Source organism: Elephantulus edwardii, unplaced genomic scaffold (genome assembly GCF_000299155.1).
Source record: "Elephantulus edwardii isolate Elephantulus edwardi_28Jun2011 unplaced genomic scaffold, EleEdw1.0 scaffold00133, whole genome shotgun sequence".
Classification (NCBI taxonomy): Eukaryota; Metazoa; Chordata; class Mammalia; order Macroscelidea; family Macroscelididae; genus Elephantulus; species Elephantulus edwardii.
The window spans coordinates 3142261-3159046 of record NW_006399883.1 but is presented as its reverse complement, the minus strand read 5'-3'; the positions used below and the strand labels follow the sequence as shown (position 1 = coordinate 3159046).

At 37.6% G+C, this 16786-nt stretch overlaps 1 protein-coding gene across 1 annotated transcript; it reads left to right on the top strand.

The window, feature by feature from the left end:
- The first annotated feature begins 15382 nt into the window (after positions 1-15382).
- LOC102855665 (olfactory receptor 2C3-like) lies at positions 15383-16291 on the top strand. Its single transcript, XM_006893904.1, has one exon. It carries the CDS (start codon positions 15383-15385, stop codon positions 16289-16291), a length of 909 nt encoding a protein of 302 aa, XP_006893966.1.
- Positions 16292-16786: the final 495 nt, after the last annotated feature.

The following is a 16786-nucleotide window of genomic DNA, read 5'->3' as shown; positions in this document are numbered from 1 at the left end:
CACAGAGCAGCTTGTGGATTTGAACCACTTGCCTTTGGGATTGCAGTGCAGCTTCTTGCCACTAGGCCATAAGTGCTCCCTTAATCTGAGCGATGATATGTCCATCTAATTATAAAAAAAGTTAATTTACTCAAGAAACTAAATTTTGTGTAACCACAATTAACATATTTGTATCTAATATATTTTTCATTTTATTCTTTTTATAGAAAGAAGTGGAATAACGACAAATGATCTAAATAGAACTGAAGTTACAGAATTTCTTCTTATGGGATTTTCAAACTCACTGGATGTTCAGATTTTACATGCTGTTCTATTCTTATTAGTTTACCTGGCAGTTTTCATGGGGAATCTCTTAATCATCATCCTTACTACACTGGATGACAAGCTCCAAACCTCAATGTATTTCCTTTTGAGAAACTTATCTTTTTTAGATTTTTGCTATAACCCTGTCAGGTTCCCAAATCTATTATAAATTCCTTGATTCACAATAACTCCATTTCTTTCTTTGGACGTGCTGTACAGGTCTTCCTTTTCATTGACTTGGCATCTGCTGAGATTGCCATTCTTACAGTGATGCCTTATGATTGCTATGTGGCCACCTACTAGCCTTTACACTATGAGATCATAGTGAACCAAGGCACCAGTGTGAAGATGAGGATCATATGTTGGCTAGCGGGATGATCTGTGGAGTTATATATGTGACAACAATATTCTCATTACCCTTTTGTCGGTCTAATACAGGGTATAATTTTTTCCTGTGATATTCCATAGCTCCTAAGTCTCTTGGATTCCAGTACAGTCATTATTTAAATTAGAGTCATTGCATTTATTACTATTCTTATAATAATCTGCTATGTTTTCATTGTAATATCTTATGTGTCTATTTTTCCCTACCATCTTAAGGATTCCATCCAAGGAAGGAAGATCAAAAACATTTTCTACCTGCATTCCACTTCTTATTGTTGCAGCACTCTTTATAGTATCCTGTAGCATGGCCTATGTCAAGCAGATTTCAATTTCTGACTCAATATCAGATCTTCTCCTCTTTGAACCTTACACAGTTGTACCCTCCCACCACCCTCTACCCACAAATTCTGTTATCTATAGTCTGAGGAATAAGGACATGAAGGCAGCCTTGAGAAGGCAATGTGGTAATTTTTACTAGAGTTTACCCAATTATTATTCTATCCAGGCAATATGTTACCTTAAGAAACTTAGGTTTTTGAGTGATTGCAAAATTCTCTCCTATTCTATTCTGAAATGGATGCCTTTTCCAGGGATGGTCTCCACGATATTTTGCTAGTTGCTATCTTATGGCAATTACATCTTATATTAGGTATTATCTTAGTTATGACTACCTTATGAATGATTTAGTAAACTTTGCTCTGTCCTATGCCATCTTCATTATCATTATTGTTTTTGTTATGTGCCATTGAGTTGCCTGTGACTCATAGCAGCCCTATTACAACAACTCTGAACCCTACTCTATTCTGAGCAAGTCTCACTGACTCAGACCTCTGTTACTGTGACAATCCATCTCATCAGGGTCTTCCTTTCCTGCACTGTCCCTGTATCCTTCCAAACATGATGTCTTTCTCCAAGGGCTGGTCATTTTTCAGGTGTGTCTCTTGTAGACAGCATATTGATAGATTTTGGGGTTTTTAGCCAATCTGTTACCATTTTTCTCTTCTGTGGTGCATTTAAACCATTTACATTCTGTGTGATTATTGTAAGGCAAGGTTTCATTGCTATCAGTTTTTTGAGTTCTTTTTGGTGTTGTTGCTAGTTACTTTGGTCCATTCTGCTTTCTCTTGAGCCTCTGTAGGAAGGATGTCTCTCAGTGTTTCCTGCAATGCTGGTCTTCTTTTAACGAACTCCCTTAGGTTCTGTTTTTCTGGGAATATCTTGATCTTTCATTCATACTTGATGGACAATTTTTATGGGTATACTACTCTTGGTTGACAGTTGTGTTCTTTGAGTGTTTGATATATGTCATTCCATTGTGTTCTTGCTCTCATGGTTTCTGCTGAGAAACTGACTCTTACTCTTATTTACTCTCCCTTAAATGTTGCTCTTTGTTTCTCCCTCACTACTTTCAGTATTCTCTCCTTACCTTTGGTTCTGGCAAATTTGACTATGATATATATTGGTGTTTTTAGTTTGGTGTCTATTCTATATGGTGTTTCTTGAATATATATTCTCTCATTCGTCATTATGCCTGGAAAATTTTCTTCTCGTAGTTCTTCAACAACTTTTTGAAGCCTTTACTTGCTTCTTCCTGTTCGGGGATTCCAGTGATGTGCATGTTATTTCTCTTGATGGTGTCCCACATCATTCTTAGGTTTTCTTCTTTTTCCTGCCTTTTTTATTCTGCTTATTGTTCTGAGAGATCAATGGTGACAATTCTATGTTCTGTTTCACAGGTTCTGTGTTCCATTTCTTCAACCCTGTTCATGTGACCCTCCATCATGTTACAGCATCTGAAACATTGGTTCTTATATTTTGGACTGTGGTTTCTTATTTTTCCAGAGCCTCTAATGCCTTGTTTGCTTTATCTGTATTGTTTTGTATTTTTTAAAGCTCCCCCTGGTGTTTTTTTTTCAGTGTCCTGTAATTCTTTAAGTTAGTCTTTCACCCTTTGAAAATATTCAATTATTGTTCTTTTAAATTATCTTTTATAAATTTTCTTCAGACTTTCTGGCTTCATGAAATCCACTGGTGATATATCACCTTTTTTGTGACATCTTGCTTTGGGCTTGTGTAGGAAGGAGGTACAGCTGTCTGCTTCCTATGTGACATTGCTGTGGTAGAGTTTTTTAATATCTGACACAATAGCAGGTTCTTAATCTGAAGTTACTCTCCAGAAAAGTGTGTGATAGCTACCCTGCCTGTGTTTCTCTCAGTCAATAGAGGAAAAGCCTGTGGAAGCATCCTCCTCTGTCAGACAGGGTAGACCAAGGTGCTCTGGGCTGAAGGCAGTTAATGGACTGGACATGAGAAGACATAGACGGAGAGTGGAGACCTGATTGGAAAACTAGGAAGCCTTGGTTTTCCCTTCAAGAATGAGTTCCAGCTGTCTCACTCTTTTCTGATTGAGCTTATGTGGTCCCAGGTGATCCAGCAAAACAGCAGTGACCCCCCACAAAGTACTTCACTCAAGTTCCAGTGTAGCTCCCAGTGTGCATTGGGAGTGGCATTCTGGATGCAGGTTTGTTGCACTGAGACTGGAGTTCAGATGTGGCCCAGCAATCATGGGATTGAAGTTCCAGGCTCACACTCACTTAGATTCCACCTTTCTTGCTCACCCTGATGTGTTGCTCCCTGGCACATCACTCCCTGGCGTATGTGTGGCATCAGCAAGCAACTCCCTGGTGCATGTGTGGTGTCAGCAACCAGCTCCCCACTGTGTGCCAACAGTTGCTTTTAACTTCTCTCACTCAAACTCCAGCTGTCTGGCTCCCTGCCTCATCTCAGCTATCTTTCTGTCTCAGCTGACATTCCATCTCAGCTGCCATTCTGTTTCAGCTGCCATTTCATCTCTTGTGCTGATCATTCTTATTAAAGACTTCCCTTAGTTTTGTAGACTCAAAGTTTAGCAAATACAAAATCTTTTCTAGTGATTGAGTTTTCTTATTTATTTGTCTGATTGAAGCAATATGTAGTCCTACACTTTCACTTTAAGAAAACATTCTGCTGGATTTCTTCTAAGAATGATTGATTTGTTCATTTCATGGTTTAGAACCTGCACAGTAGAGTGAACACAATCCCAGGATACATGAAAATATAATTCAGGTCATGAAAATAGGACTTGTGTTTTCATTAAGGTGTTCTTGGGGCACAGATCCTGGAGAATTGTGCTACTAATCCAAAGATCACATTTTTCTCGTGGTTGATATACACAAGTTGTACCACAGGAGAAAGGTAGGCAATCTATTCCCTTGTGATTTACAGTTTCAAACACCAATGGATTAATCTATGAATGTACTGCAACTTGATAGAAATGAGAGTTGTGTGAGTTTTTTGTGCATGCATTTTATTTAATTTTCATGCATTGTCCCTATCTGAAATTTTCTAAATTATGTTGTGCTTGATAGATTAGTTTCTGTAGAATATAGTAAGTCACGTGTATTAATAAATAAATAAATAAATCAAAACTGCATAAAATTGTATATCCTAGAATTATTTTTAAACAATAGAAATGTGCAAACAAGTGCACTTGTGAGCTATATGCTGGAGTTCATTTTAATGTTGAATGTCATTAATCTTGACTCATAGTTGTCCTGTATTACATAGTAGAACTGCTTCAAATGGCTTTCTAGATTTTAATCTCTATAAGAGTAGATCCACTTATCTTCCCATGGAGGTAGTTGGGTCTTTGAACTGTCAACTTTTTGGCTAACAGCTGAGTGCATAATGCTTACATTACCAAGGCATCTTAGGAATTCAGTAACAATAGTTATATGGGATAAAACATGCATAGTGATTTGATGAACAATGAAGATTTATGATGTTATTTCCAGGAGTTACTATATAGTAAAGGAGCTCTGGTTGCCAAGTGGCAAGGGGTTGTGCTGTCCACCCAAAACCAGGCTCAAATATGCCAGCTACTCTAAAGGAGAAAAACAGGCAAACTACCATTGTGAGATTATAGCCTCTGAAAACCCATTGTAGGATCAGCTATGAGTCAGTGCTAATATATAAATAAATCAACAACATATGAGGAAAAAAGAACTTGATTTTTCTTTTTTTTAAAGATTTTTTTATTATTATTATTTTGTGTGTGTGCATACCGTCAAATCAGATCTGGAAGTTACAGGAGGAGATTGTCCCTCCTTTCCCGGCAGAGCATCTGGTGGATTTGAACCGTGCATCTCTGGGATTGCAGTGCAGCTTCTTGCCACCAGGCCACCAGAGCTCCCCTGAACTTGATTTTTCTTTTAAATGAATGGATCATTGTAAATTCAGCTGAAATCTCTTTTCTTATCCTTTCATAGTTTTTCTCCCCAGGAGGAAGTTCTCCTGATAGTTGTTATCTATTGTATGCAATAGTGTCTTATTTATGCATATTTTAATAAATTTAGAATTAGTTCTAACTTGTAATATCTATATAATACAGAGTACTAATTTCAGAGTTAATATCTTGAATTCTAACATCTTTAAAACTTTTAATTCAATATTATCTTCCTAAGATTTGACAATGTCTGAATATGTATCGATGCCTTTGAGTTGTGATTCTTTCTGCAAGACATATTCATTTCTTCTTTGAGCAATCCATGAGATATTCAGTACTCTTGTCCAGGACCACAAGTCAAAGGCATAAAGGCATAAACTCTTCTTCTATCACCCTTATTCATTGTCCATCTTTCAAATGCAGATGTTATTGTTATGAGCCATTGAGTCACCTGTGACTCATAGTGACCCTGAGTACAACAGCTCTGACCCTTGTCCTTTCCTGAGCCAGTCTAACTGACTCTGTCTGACACACCTACCCTCATTATCCCAGTTACTGTGCCAATCCATATCAATCCATATTATCCCAGTTTTCCTCTCCTGCATTGTCCCTCCACCTCTCCAGACATGATGACCTTCCTCAAGGACTGATTTCTCCTTGCCAAGTGCCCAAAGTATATGAGATGTAGCTTCAAAATTCTTACTTCCAAGGACCAACTTGGTTTCATCCTCTTCAAGACAGACCTGTTTGTTTATTCTCTTGGCAGTAAATGGTATGTTCAGTAACTTTCTCTAGCACCACAACTCAAAGACATGGATTCTTCTGTCATCTTTAGGCATTGTTCTGTTCTCTGGTGGAAGTAAGTAACTGTGAAGACCATGGTCTGGATCAGGCACACCTTAGTCTCTAGACTGACATCTTTACTCTTTAGCACATTGGAGAGGTCCCTGACAGTAGACTTCCCCAATATAATTTATCTTTTGATTTTTTAACTGCTGGTTCTGAGAGTGTTCATTGTGGAGCCAAGAAAGATGAAATTGCTAATGAACTCAACTTCTTATCAATCAAAAGTGGTGCTGCCAACTGGCTCTCAAAAACATATCAAATAATTAAAAGACAAAAGACAATTACTTGAATCAGCTCAGGTATAGATTATTATAGATTATGGGCAATTGCCTCTGTTGTGCTTTACTGCCTCTGAAAACCCACTGGAGGATCAGCTATGGGTAGTTTCTAACTTGACAGTAAATAATAATAGTATATATATAGTTGTTGTTGTTGCTGAGTACCATTGGGTCAGAACTGACCCATAGCTGACCCTCCAGTGGGTTTACTTAATCATATGGGAGGAGATTGCTCATTTTTCTCCCATGGGGCAACTGGTAGATTGAAACCACGTGATTTTGAAACTGCAGTGCAGGTTCTTACAATTAGGCAGAAAGAGCATATGTACCTGGATGTCTGATGGACTAGTTGAAAGAAGAAACTGCTTTGCAATCCTAAAGGAACACTATTTGAGACCACCAGCTTCTTTTCTAGAGTTGTTGTTATGTGCCATCGAGTTGCCTGTGATCCATAGTGACCCTATGTACAGCAGCTCTGAACCCTGCCCTGTCTGAAGCCAGTATCACTAATTCTGACACATCAACCCCCATTGCCCAGTTACTGTATCAGTTAATCTCATTCAGTGTCTTCCTCTCCTCCACTGTCCTCCACCCTTCTGAGGATGATGTCCTTCTGCAAAGACTAGTTTCTCTTAACCATGTGCCCAAAGTATGTGAGATGGAGCTTCAAAATCCTAGCCTCCAAGGAAAAAGTTGCTTTCATCCTCTCCAATCTGTTTTCTTGGTGGTCCAAGATTTTTCTGCAGCACCACAATTCGAAGCCATCAATTCTTCCTTTGTCATCCTTAGTCATTGTCCAGCTTTCTAATGCATAACAAGTAATTTCAAAGACCATGGACTGGATTAGGCTCACCTTGGTCTCTAGATTGACATTTATTGCTCTTTAGTTCCCTGGAGAGGTCCCTGACAGCAGATTTTCCCAAAGCAATTCATCTTTTGATTTGCTGACTGCTGGATTGTGAAGCCAAGCATGTTGTAATTGTTAACAACCTCAATCTCTTCTGCATCTATCATGATGCTGCCAATTGGCCCAGTTGTGAAGATCTTTGTGTTTTTTATGTTGAGCTTCAATCCATATTGAAGACTATAGTCCTAGACCTTCTGCAGGAAATGCATCAGGTCCTTCTCAGTTTCAGCAAGCAAGATTGTGACATTTGCATAATGTAGGTTATTGATGAGTCTACTTGCAATCCTACTTCCTGAATGATCTGATCTGCACATAGTTTGAAAAGGTATGGAACAGGATGCGTCTTGATATCCTCCTTTCCTGATTTTGAATCACGAAGTGTTTTCGTACTCTGTTCTGTGGGCTGTTTCCTGATCCAATATAGATTGCACATAAACACAATCAAGTGTTCTTGGATTCCTATTTCCCTCAATGTTAGCCCAGTTTGTTGTTATCCGCACAGTCAAATGTCTTTGCCTAGTCAATGAAATACAGATAGACATTCCTCTGTACTCTTTGCTTTATGACAAGATCCATCTGACATTAGCAATAATGTCAAAGAAGGATGTTACAAAGAAGGAATAATCAAGACCAAAAGGGATATCAGAAGAGACTGAATATTGCACTAGAGCATAAAGAAGCCAAAGCAAATGGAAGAAATAAAGAAGTTCAGCATTTGAACAGAAGATTTCAAAGGGCAGCTTGGGATAATAAAGCAAATTATTATAATGAAATGTGCAAGGAGTTGAAGCCAGAAAATCAAAAGGCCAAAACTCGCTCAGCATTTTTTAAGCTGAAAGAACTAACGAACAAATTCAAGCTGCTAGATGCAGTGCTTGAGTGTGCTGTTGGCAGAATATTGAATGATTCAATAAGTATTAAAAGAAGATGGAAGTAGTATGCAGTCACTCTACCAAAAGAATTGGCTAACACAGAAGAATTTCATGAAACAGCATTTGATCAAGAGGCAATGGTGATGAAGGAGGAAGTTCAGGCTGCTCTGAAGGACTTGGCAAAAAATAAAGCTCCAGGAACTAATGGAATACCAAATGACATATTTGAACAAACAAATGCTTCCCAGGATGTGTTCACTAGGTTGTGCCAAGAAACCTGGAGGACTACTACCTGGCTAACGGATTGGAAAAGATCCATATTTATTCCCATTCCAAAAAAAAAAGGTGATCTGACAGTGTGGAAATTATCATGTAATATCACTAATATCATACACTAGCAAAATTCTGCTGAAGATTATCTAGAAATGACTGGAACAGTACATTGACAGAGAACTAACAGAAATACAAGCTGAGTTTAGAAGAGGTCTATGGGAGAAGGATGAACAATCTGCTCTCCGAAGACCTTATGGAGGATCAGCTATGGGTCAGTTCTTACTCAATGGTACACACCACCACCAACGACAGTGTGTACTTAAAGAAGGGTCTTCCGTAGATATTTACATTGCTATTCATTGTAGTATTGCTCACAATAACCAAATGATAAAAATAACTGCAGTGTCTGTCAACAAGTGAATAAATAAACAAAATGTATTATGTAGTAAAATCTGTGAAAGTCAGACCTGTTTAGGGTAGAAGTCAATCAGAGAAGGAATAATGTTTTCTACTAGAACGTGTCATGCAGAAATATTAAGACTGTATTCTTTCTTCTTTTAAATTTTTATTGTATTATTTTTACGTGTACCATCAAATCAGATCTGACTGGTACAAGAAGAGATTGCCTCCTCCTTCTCCAGCAGAGCATCTGGTGGATTTGAACCTCATAGCTCTGGGATTGCAGTGCAGCATCTTGCCACTAGGCCAGCAGAGCTCCCTAGGACTGCATTCTTTCTAAGGCAGAAAATAAGGCAATCATGTAGCATTCTGAATTTCACAGGAATATATATTCAGACTCTATATACAATGTGGGAGAAGATGGTCAGTCTTCTCCTCTGTAATTAACTGCTGCTGGAAACCCATTGGAGGGTCAGGAATGAGTCAGTTCCAACTCGATGGTACACAACAACTATAACAACAATAAACATAAGCATTATAGTATTATTCAGTAACCAAAATAAATAAAATTCTGATAAATGGAACCACAGTGAAAGACCGCAGGTACATTATATTGAGCCAAGTAAATCATATATAATTGAATAAATAATACAAATCCATGAAATATCCAGAATAGGACAATGTGTAGAGACAGAAAGCAGTTTAGTGGTAAATAGGATTTGAAAGTGGTGAGGAAAATAGGATACAACTGTTTAATGTATATGACATTTTTAAGATATGAAAAATGTTTGGAACTACATAGCAGTGATGCTGTTGTTAGGTGCCATTGAGTTATCTGAGTCACAGAAATCCTAGGTACAGGAGACAGAAATCTTGCCTGTTGCTATGCTGTTTTCACAATGAGCAGTGCTTACATTAAATCTCATTGTTGTAATCACTTTGTTACTCCATCTCAATAAGGATCTTTCTCTCCTTTGCTAACCTCCATGCATACAAGAATGATGTTCTTTTTCAAAGACTTATCCCTTTGGATAATATACTAAATCTATGGAGACTAAGATGTGCCTGATACAGGCCACGGTCTTTGCAATCACTTTGTCCATCAGAGAGTTGGACAATGACTAGGGATGACAGAGAACTGATGCCTTTGAGCTGTGGTGCTGGAGAAGACTGTTGAATATATCATGGACTGTGAAGAGAATAAACAGGTTTGTCCTGGAGAGGTTTAAACAAGGCTGCTCCTTGGAGGCAAGGATTCTGAAGCTTTGTCTGACATACTTTGGACATGTTGCAAGGAGGGGACAGTCCTTGCAGAGGGACATCTTGCTTGGGAGGGTGGAGGGACAACGCAGGAGAGGAAGATCCTCAATGAGATGGATTGATTCAGTGACTGGGGTAATGGAGGTAGGTGTGTCTGAGACAATGAGATTGGCAAAGGATAGAGTAATACCAGAACATTTATTGCAGAACTAAATATTGAAGATGAACTGGATGCTTCAACAGGTGCCCTCTTGAGTGTAGGTGTTGTTCCTTCAGGGAATCCATGTCTGAATCTGTAGTATACAATTTTTAGTTTCCTCATATCACCAGTACCAGTGGTATTTTGCCTTTTAGATTTGGCCTTCATCTGTACTTTCTCTTGAGCTTGGCACAGGTGTCCACACTTGCCACAGGAGAACTGGAGGTGGTAGGCATTGAAGCCACAGTGGTGGGAAAATATGTGTATCTTATTGAGACAATTTCCAAACTATAATGGTCTCTTTCTCATCTCACTTCTGTGGCAGAAACTAAAGAGACCGAAAAAAGAATGCATTTCTGTTCAATTGTCCGCAGAGGCTTCAATGGATGGAAATTCTTACAGTACTTCTTTGAAGACAAAATTTCTTCCTTTTTGGGGAGTCTATGGTATATTCAGAACTTTGCAGCAGCACCACAATTCAAAGGAATCAATTCTTCCTCAGTCTTATTTATTTTGCCACTCATACATGCATATAAATGAAATAAAAGCATCATGGCTTAGTTCAGGCACACCTTAGTTTTTAATGTAACATCCTTGCTCTCTAGAACTTTTCAAGTCCTTGGCAGAGTGTGTACCCAAAGTAGTAAGTTGTGTGATTTTTTAATGGCTACTTACGTAGCTATTATATTCTGTAAACAGCATCTGGCCATATAAGTTAAAATGCAGTCTTCTATTTATAAAAAAAAAGTAAGTGATGATATAACTTCTACAATTACTTGTCTACAGTATTCCATCTCTTTCACTCTCTTATTGCAGTACAGTTAGAAGCAACTCAGTTGAACCTCCACTGGATCTCTGGGGTTGTAAATCCCATCGAAGAGATTGACCATCTTTCTTCTATGGGGCAACTGGTGCATTTGAACCACCAGAGAGGCTCGACCTTTGGGTTAGCAGTGCTATTTCCTATAGATTAAATTTAATAATTGTGTATAATTATTCAGCAGGGAAAATAAAATCTCAAAGGAGTATTTTCGTTCCAATTTCATTTCCCTGATGTACAAGAACATTCTAGCTCTCCTGAAATCTCAAGGGGTAAAATGATTGTTTTATGATTATAATGGCTTTTGCTTCAATAGGTAATTTTGGATTAACCTATATTTTCTCTTTCTGTAAAGACCATGAATTAGTCATTCTCACTCTTTTTGTCACCAGTTTCTTTGGAAAAATATTTGCTCTGGTAACTCAACTTCTTATGTATCCTTCTGATTTTATAGTTATAAATATAACTATATAAATATATATAAATATAGTTATAAATATCATTATATTTATTATTCAAGCAAGTGAATATAGTATACTACAAATGACTTACAGTTTTACAATATTTTCAGTTAAAAACCCATCTACTTTCCTATTTTTAGTGATCATATGTACTGAACTTGTATGTCTTGCTTAAAAGGAGATGATGCTACTAGCTCACCACTATTAAGTCATACTTCATACTATGGAAGATACAAATATCCTGTGAGAGGGAAGATAAACAGATGATCAAAGACTTTTTGGTAACTTGTGATAAAATCATGAATGCTAATCCATTTAAATAATATTATTTGCAATTTTTGTGATGTGTAGTATGTTAGTAGGTTTCCTATGTCTGAGGTTAGAGTATATAATTCAAGAACATTCACTTGCTCTCACTATATCATCACCTTTCTTGATATTTAATGGTAAAATATCTGAGATAGGGTCATAATTTTGAAGTGTTTGTTGTAGTATCAAGACTTTAGATAAATCACTGTGGATGATGGAACTGTAAGCTTTACTGAGAGTGCTATCTTTGTTCAAATAATCTAAAAATTTCTCATATAGCTCCACTATTTGCTCTTAGCAACACAAGTATTTTAAGTAAGCCATAAAAAACTTCTAGTAATTGAATCAGAACATTTTGCCACAAAAGTTTTTCTTCTCTGAAAATTTTTTCTTAACTATTTACTACACAAAGGAATCCTGATGGTACAATGATTATGAACTTGATTGTCCATTGAAAAACTAGCAATTCAAACTTGTCAACTGCTCTGTGGGAGAAAAGACCTGCTGATATACCAACATGTATCAGCCTAGAAAAACTTTTAAAAACCTGATATCATAGTTCTACTTGGCCTTGCAGGATAACTATGGGTGAGAATCCACTTGATAAGACAAAACAGCATTACTGTATCAGTGACCACAAAGCTACCATCTCTTGGCGATATTGAGGTATATTGTGCATATCACCAGTTATGAGCCACTAAAGCATCTCTCCTTTTACAGAGAGGATCCTGACATCCACAGGTGAGAAGAAAGGTTTCTGTTGATATTTTTGTCATTTATATACATTGTGTTTTATGCAGTCTTTTATTTAGATTCTATTAGTTAATGTCTATATTTTGGGGAGGTTATCCCCCTTACAATCATCTTCCTAATAACTGCTTTCATGAAAATGTGTAAGGCAGAGACTTCATGCCTCATGCCCTAAAATCCTCCCTTTAGACAATTTCTTTTCTTTTTTTTTTTAGACAGACAATTTCTGATTGGCCCGTCCCTATTACATCAGTACTCTGAGGGACCAAGCATGTTCCTTACTGAAGGATCCTCTATTCAACTTGGAAATTTTGAGCATCTGTGGTAAATGTTTATCAAAATTAATAAAATAAAATTGAAAAAAAAAACACCAACAAAGTTTAGTGCAGGGAAAGCATCTGGTTGCTGTAATCTACCCTTGCTCACAGAATGGCTCATGCTCTCTTCATCTGGTTGGGTTCTGGTCAACTCATCCCCAGCCATTCATGACAAGGAAGAAGAACATTTTAAGTTTAGTCTTTTATTACTTCTACATTCTTATCATGTTGGCTATGGTGGTTTTATATGTGTGTGACAATTGTTTTGATCTCATCATTGAAAAAACTACTCATTATATGAAAGTTTCCTATTTTATTCCCAGTATGGAGGTTGCTAAAGCATATCTTTGTAATTATCGCTCCCAGTATATAAGTGCTATTTCCTTGGAATTTTGTTAAGGTCCACACTGGCACAGAAATTCTGGTCATAAAGTTTGATAAATACCATAAGATTTTTGTGCTTTATTTTTATATATAAAAATGAAAAGTCTTCAAACATTCTAGAATGCTGTGAATGTACATGAGTGTTTATGTTTATTTGTTTAACTTCCATTTATACACAAGTAGGTTTCACTTCTTGGTATTTTAAAAGGACTTAAGCTTCTATTACCTCTGATCCCCAAAAGTGGGTGAACTCTAATGGATTTCCATATTTTTTTAGTACAAGAATCATTCAATATTATGCCCAAATAGAGCATCCTTAAACATTGCAGCTTGTGGCTTAAATTTGTTCTTTAGTTCCTTTAGCTTAAGAAATACTGAATGAGTTCAGCTCTTTTGATTTTTCAACTCCAGCTCATTGCACATTTCATTATAATATTTTGCCTTGTTTTCCCGAGCTACCCTTTGAAATTTTCTATTCAGCTAGGGACTTTTCAAATCATTGAGGAGTAGTGATGTCAGTTTGAGGACTAAAGTGTGTCTGATTCAGGCTATGGTCTTTCCAATTACTAGCTACACATCTGAGACCTGGACGATGAATAAGGATGACAGAAAAAGAATTGAGGCCTTTAAACTGTGGTGTTGGAGAAGAACACTGAACATCCCATGGATGGCCAAGAAAATGAATAGATATGTCTTGGAGAGGGTGCAGCCAGAGTGCTCTTTGGAAGTAAGAATGATGAGGCTTCACCTCACATACTTTTGGCATATTACTAGAAGGGGCTATTCCTTGGAGAAGGACATGATGTTGGGAAGGGTAGAGGGTTGGGAAAAGAAAGGAAGACCCTCAGCCTGGTGGATTGACAAGGTGATTGCTGCAATGGGTTCTTGTGTGTCGGAAAGTGTGAGGATGGCACAGGACAAGACTAGGTTTAGATCTTCTGTTCATAGGGTTGCTATGAATCATACGTGACTCAATAGCACCTAAAAACAGCAATATTAAAAATGGATAAGGAGAAGTAAATTGAGATTATTTCATTCTTAAATATCACAGTTGGTGGTCATCAATGAGAAAGTATTTTTAGTGTAGACCCTTGGAGTTGAACTGCTAACCCAAAGACCACACATCTCTAGTGGCTTAAATCCAATAATTCCACAAGAGAAACATGGGAAATCTCCTCCTGTGTGAATTATAGTTTCAGAAACCTGAAGGAATGTCAGTTATAAATCAATTCTGTATTGAGAGGTATGAATTTGAGCCTGCAGGAGGCAAAGAGTGAGCCATAAAGATGAAAAGTGCAAAAAAAGTGAGATAAAAGATTTAGTTTTGCTGGTGGACCTAGTGATAAGAAGCTGCACTGCAATCTCAAAGTCACAAGGTTCAAATCCAACAGCTGCTCTGTGGGAGAAGGATGGGCAATCTCCTTCTCTGTGATTTACTGTCACTAAAACTTGCTGGAGGGTTAGGTATGAGTCTGTTCCAACTTGACAGCACACACACAACAAAATAACAATAGAATGGATTTTTACCAGGAGAAAGACATTATGTCTTATTCCTGGGTGATGTTTTGAGAGTAATTTGAAGATAGTCAAGGGAATATAGGGAAAATGTTAGGACATGATATCAGTAATTTAGGGGATAGATAAGGACAACACGAGCAGGAGTGGAATATTTAAAGTAAGGGAAATTAAACCCTAGATAAATTTACTGATAAAGTAAATAAATGTTGATATTAATTAGGCGTAACAGAAAAAGAATCATCATTAAAGAAGATAGGAAATATAATCTTGAGTGGTTCTTACATGGAACACTAAAATCTATTTAGCTAAATTTACACCAGTAATGTACAAAATTACTTCAGTCATTGGAAATGTAAATAAGATTTCAATTCTTTTTTGTCATGTATGTTTATTTCCTGCCAGTCTATGAATATTTCTAAATCTTTTCACATGTATCAAGAATTGGCCATTCTGTCTAACATACTTTGGGCATGTTGCAGGGTGGAATCAGTCCTTGAAGAGGGAGGGACATCATGCTTGGGACAGTAGAGGGATAGTGCAGGAGAGGAAGACCCTTGATGAAATGGATTGATACAGTGACTGGGGTAATGGGGGTAGACATGTTGGAGACAATGAAATTGGCACAGGATAGAGCAGGGTTTAGGGTTGTTTTACATAAGGTCACTATGAGTCACACATAACAACAACAACAATTCAATTTATAATACAGCTAAGGAAATTATTTAAAAAACAAGTAAATGATTGGTTTTGTATTGGCTAATGTGTAATCACTACGTTTCTCACGTTTTCTGCCCTATCCACAGGTGGCCCTTTTCCCTAACCTCAGTTGAATACAGTGATGGGACTGGCCAATGCAAATACTCCAGAAGTATTTGTATTACTAGGTTTTTCTGCTAGACCCTCCTTGGAACCTATCCTTTTTGCGCTTGTCTCTATATTTTATGTGGTGTCTATTGTAGGCAATAGCATCATCATTCTGGTCCCGTGCATGGATGTGCATCTCCACACACCCATGTATTTCTTTCTTGCTAATCTTTCTTTTCTGGGCCTAAGTTTGATCACAAGCATTGTCCCACAGCTCCTGGTCAATTTATGGGGACCACAGAAAACCATAAGTTATGGGGGATGTGTTGTCCAGTTCTATATCTCCCATTGGTTAGGAGCAACAGAATGTGTCCTCCTGGCAGTCACGTCCTATGATCGCTATGCCGCTATCTGCAGGCCACTACACTACACTGTTATCATGCATCCTCAGCTCTGTGCGGGACTGGCCTTTACCTCATGGCTTGGGGGTCTGACTACCAGCTTAGTTGGCTCCACACTCACCATGCTACTACCACTGTGTGGGAACAATCACATCGATCTGCTCATTATGCAGTTGGCTTGTATGGACACTAGTCTCAATGAGATAGAGATGTATGTGGCCAGTTTCATATTTGTTGTTTTGCCTCTGGGTCTCATCTTGGTTTCATCTGGCCACATTGCTCGAGCTGTGTTAAAGATTAAGTCAGCAGAAGGAAGAAGGAAGGCATTCAACACTTGTTCTTCCCATGTGGCGGTGGTATCCCTGTATTATGGGAGTATAATTTTCATGTACCTCCAGCCAGCAAAGAGCAACTCCCATGAGCAAGGAAAGTTTATAGCCCTCTTCTACACTGTGGTCACCCCAATGCTGAATCCATTGATTTACACCCTAAGGAACAAGGATGTGAAAAGAGCATTCAAACCTATTTTGATGGAGAACTGATGTAGTTTTGCAGAAAAATGAAGGCTACTTAAATTCTGTTAAGCTTCTCTCAGAAGAAAGAATGAGTTTAAAGATTTTAAAATTGATTTTGGAAGAAAGAATGCCTGAGCTGTATTTCTTCCCTATCGATTACGTGGAAGCAGCTGTTACTCTGGAACAGAAATTGTTCATACACTGCTTTAACAAGATGAGAAATTAGTTTCTATTCTTTTAAATTTTTTTTAACAATGCCTACAACTTAGAATAATGATTATTTTTTAAATACTTCACATTTTTTTCCTTGTATGCAATTAATCAACATGGTAGGTATTATTACCCTCACAGATTTTAGTAATTTTGGACTTGTCAGCATTTCTAAACTGAGTTTTAACTCTGTGCATCTATAAAAGGACTTGTCATTCTTTCTATAACTTCCCCAGAAGGTGCAACTCCTGGTGCAAATGACTAAAGAGTAGAACCGTGGTTGTTTCTCTGTAAATTAATGTTGTTGTTGTT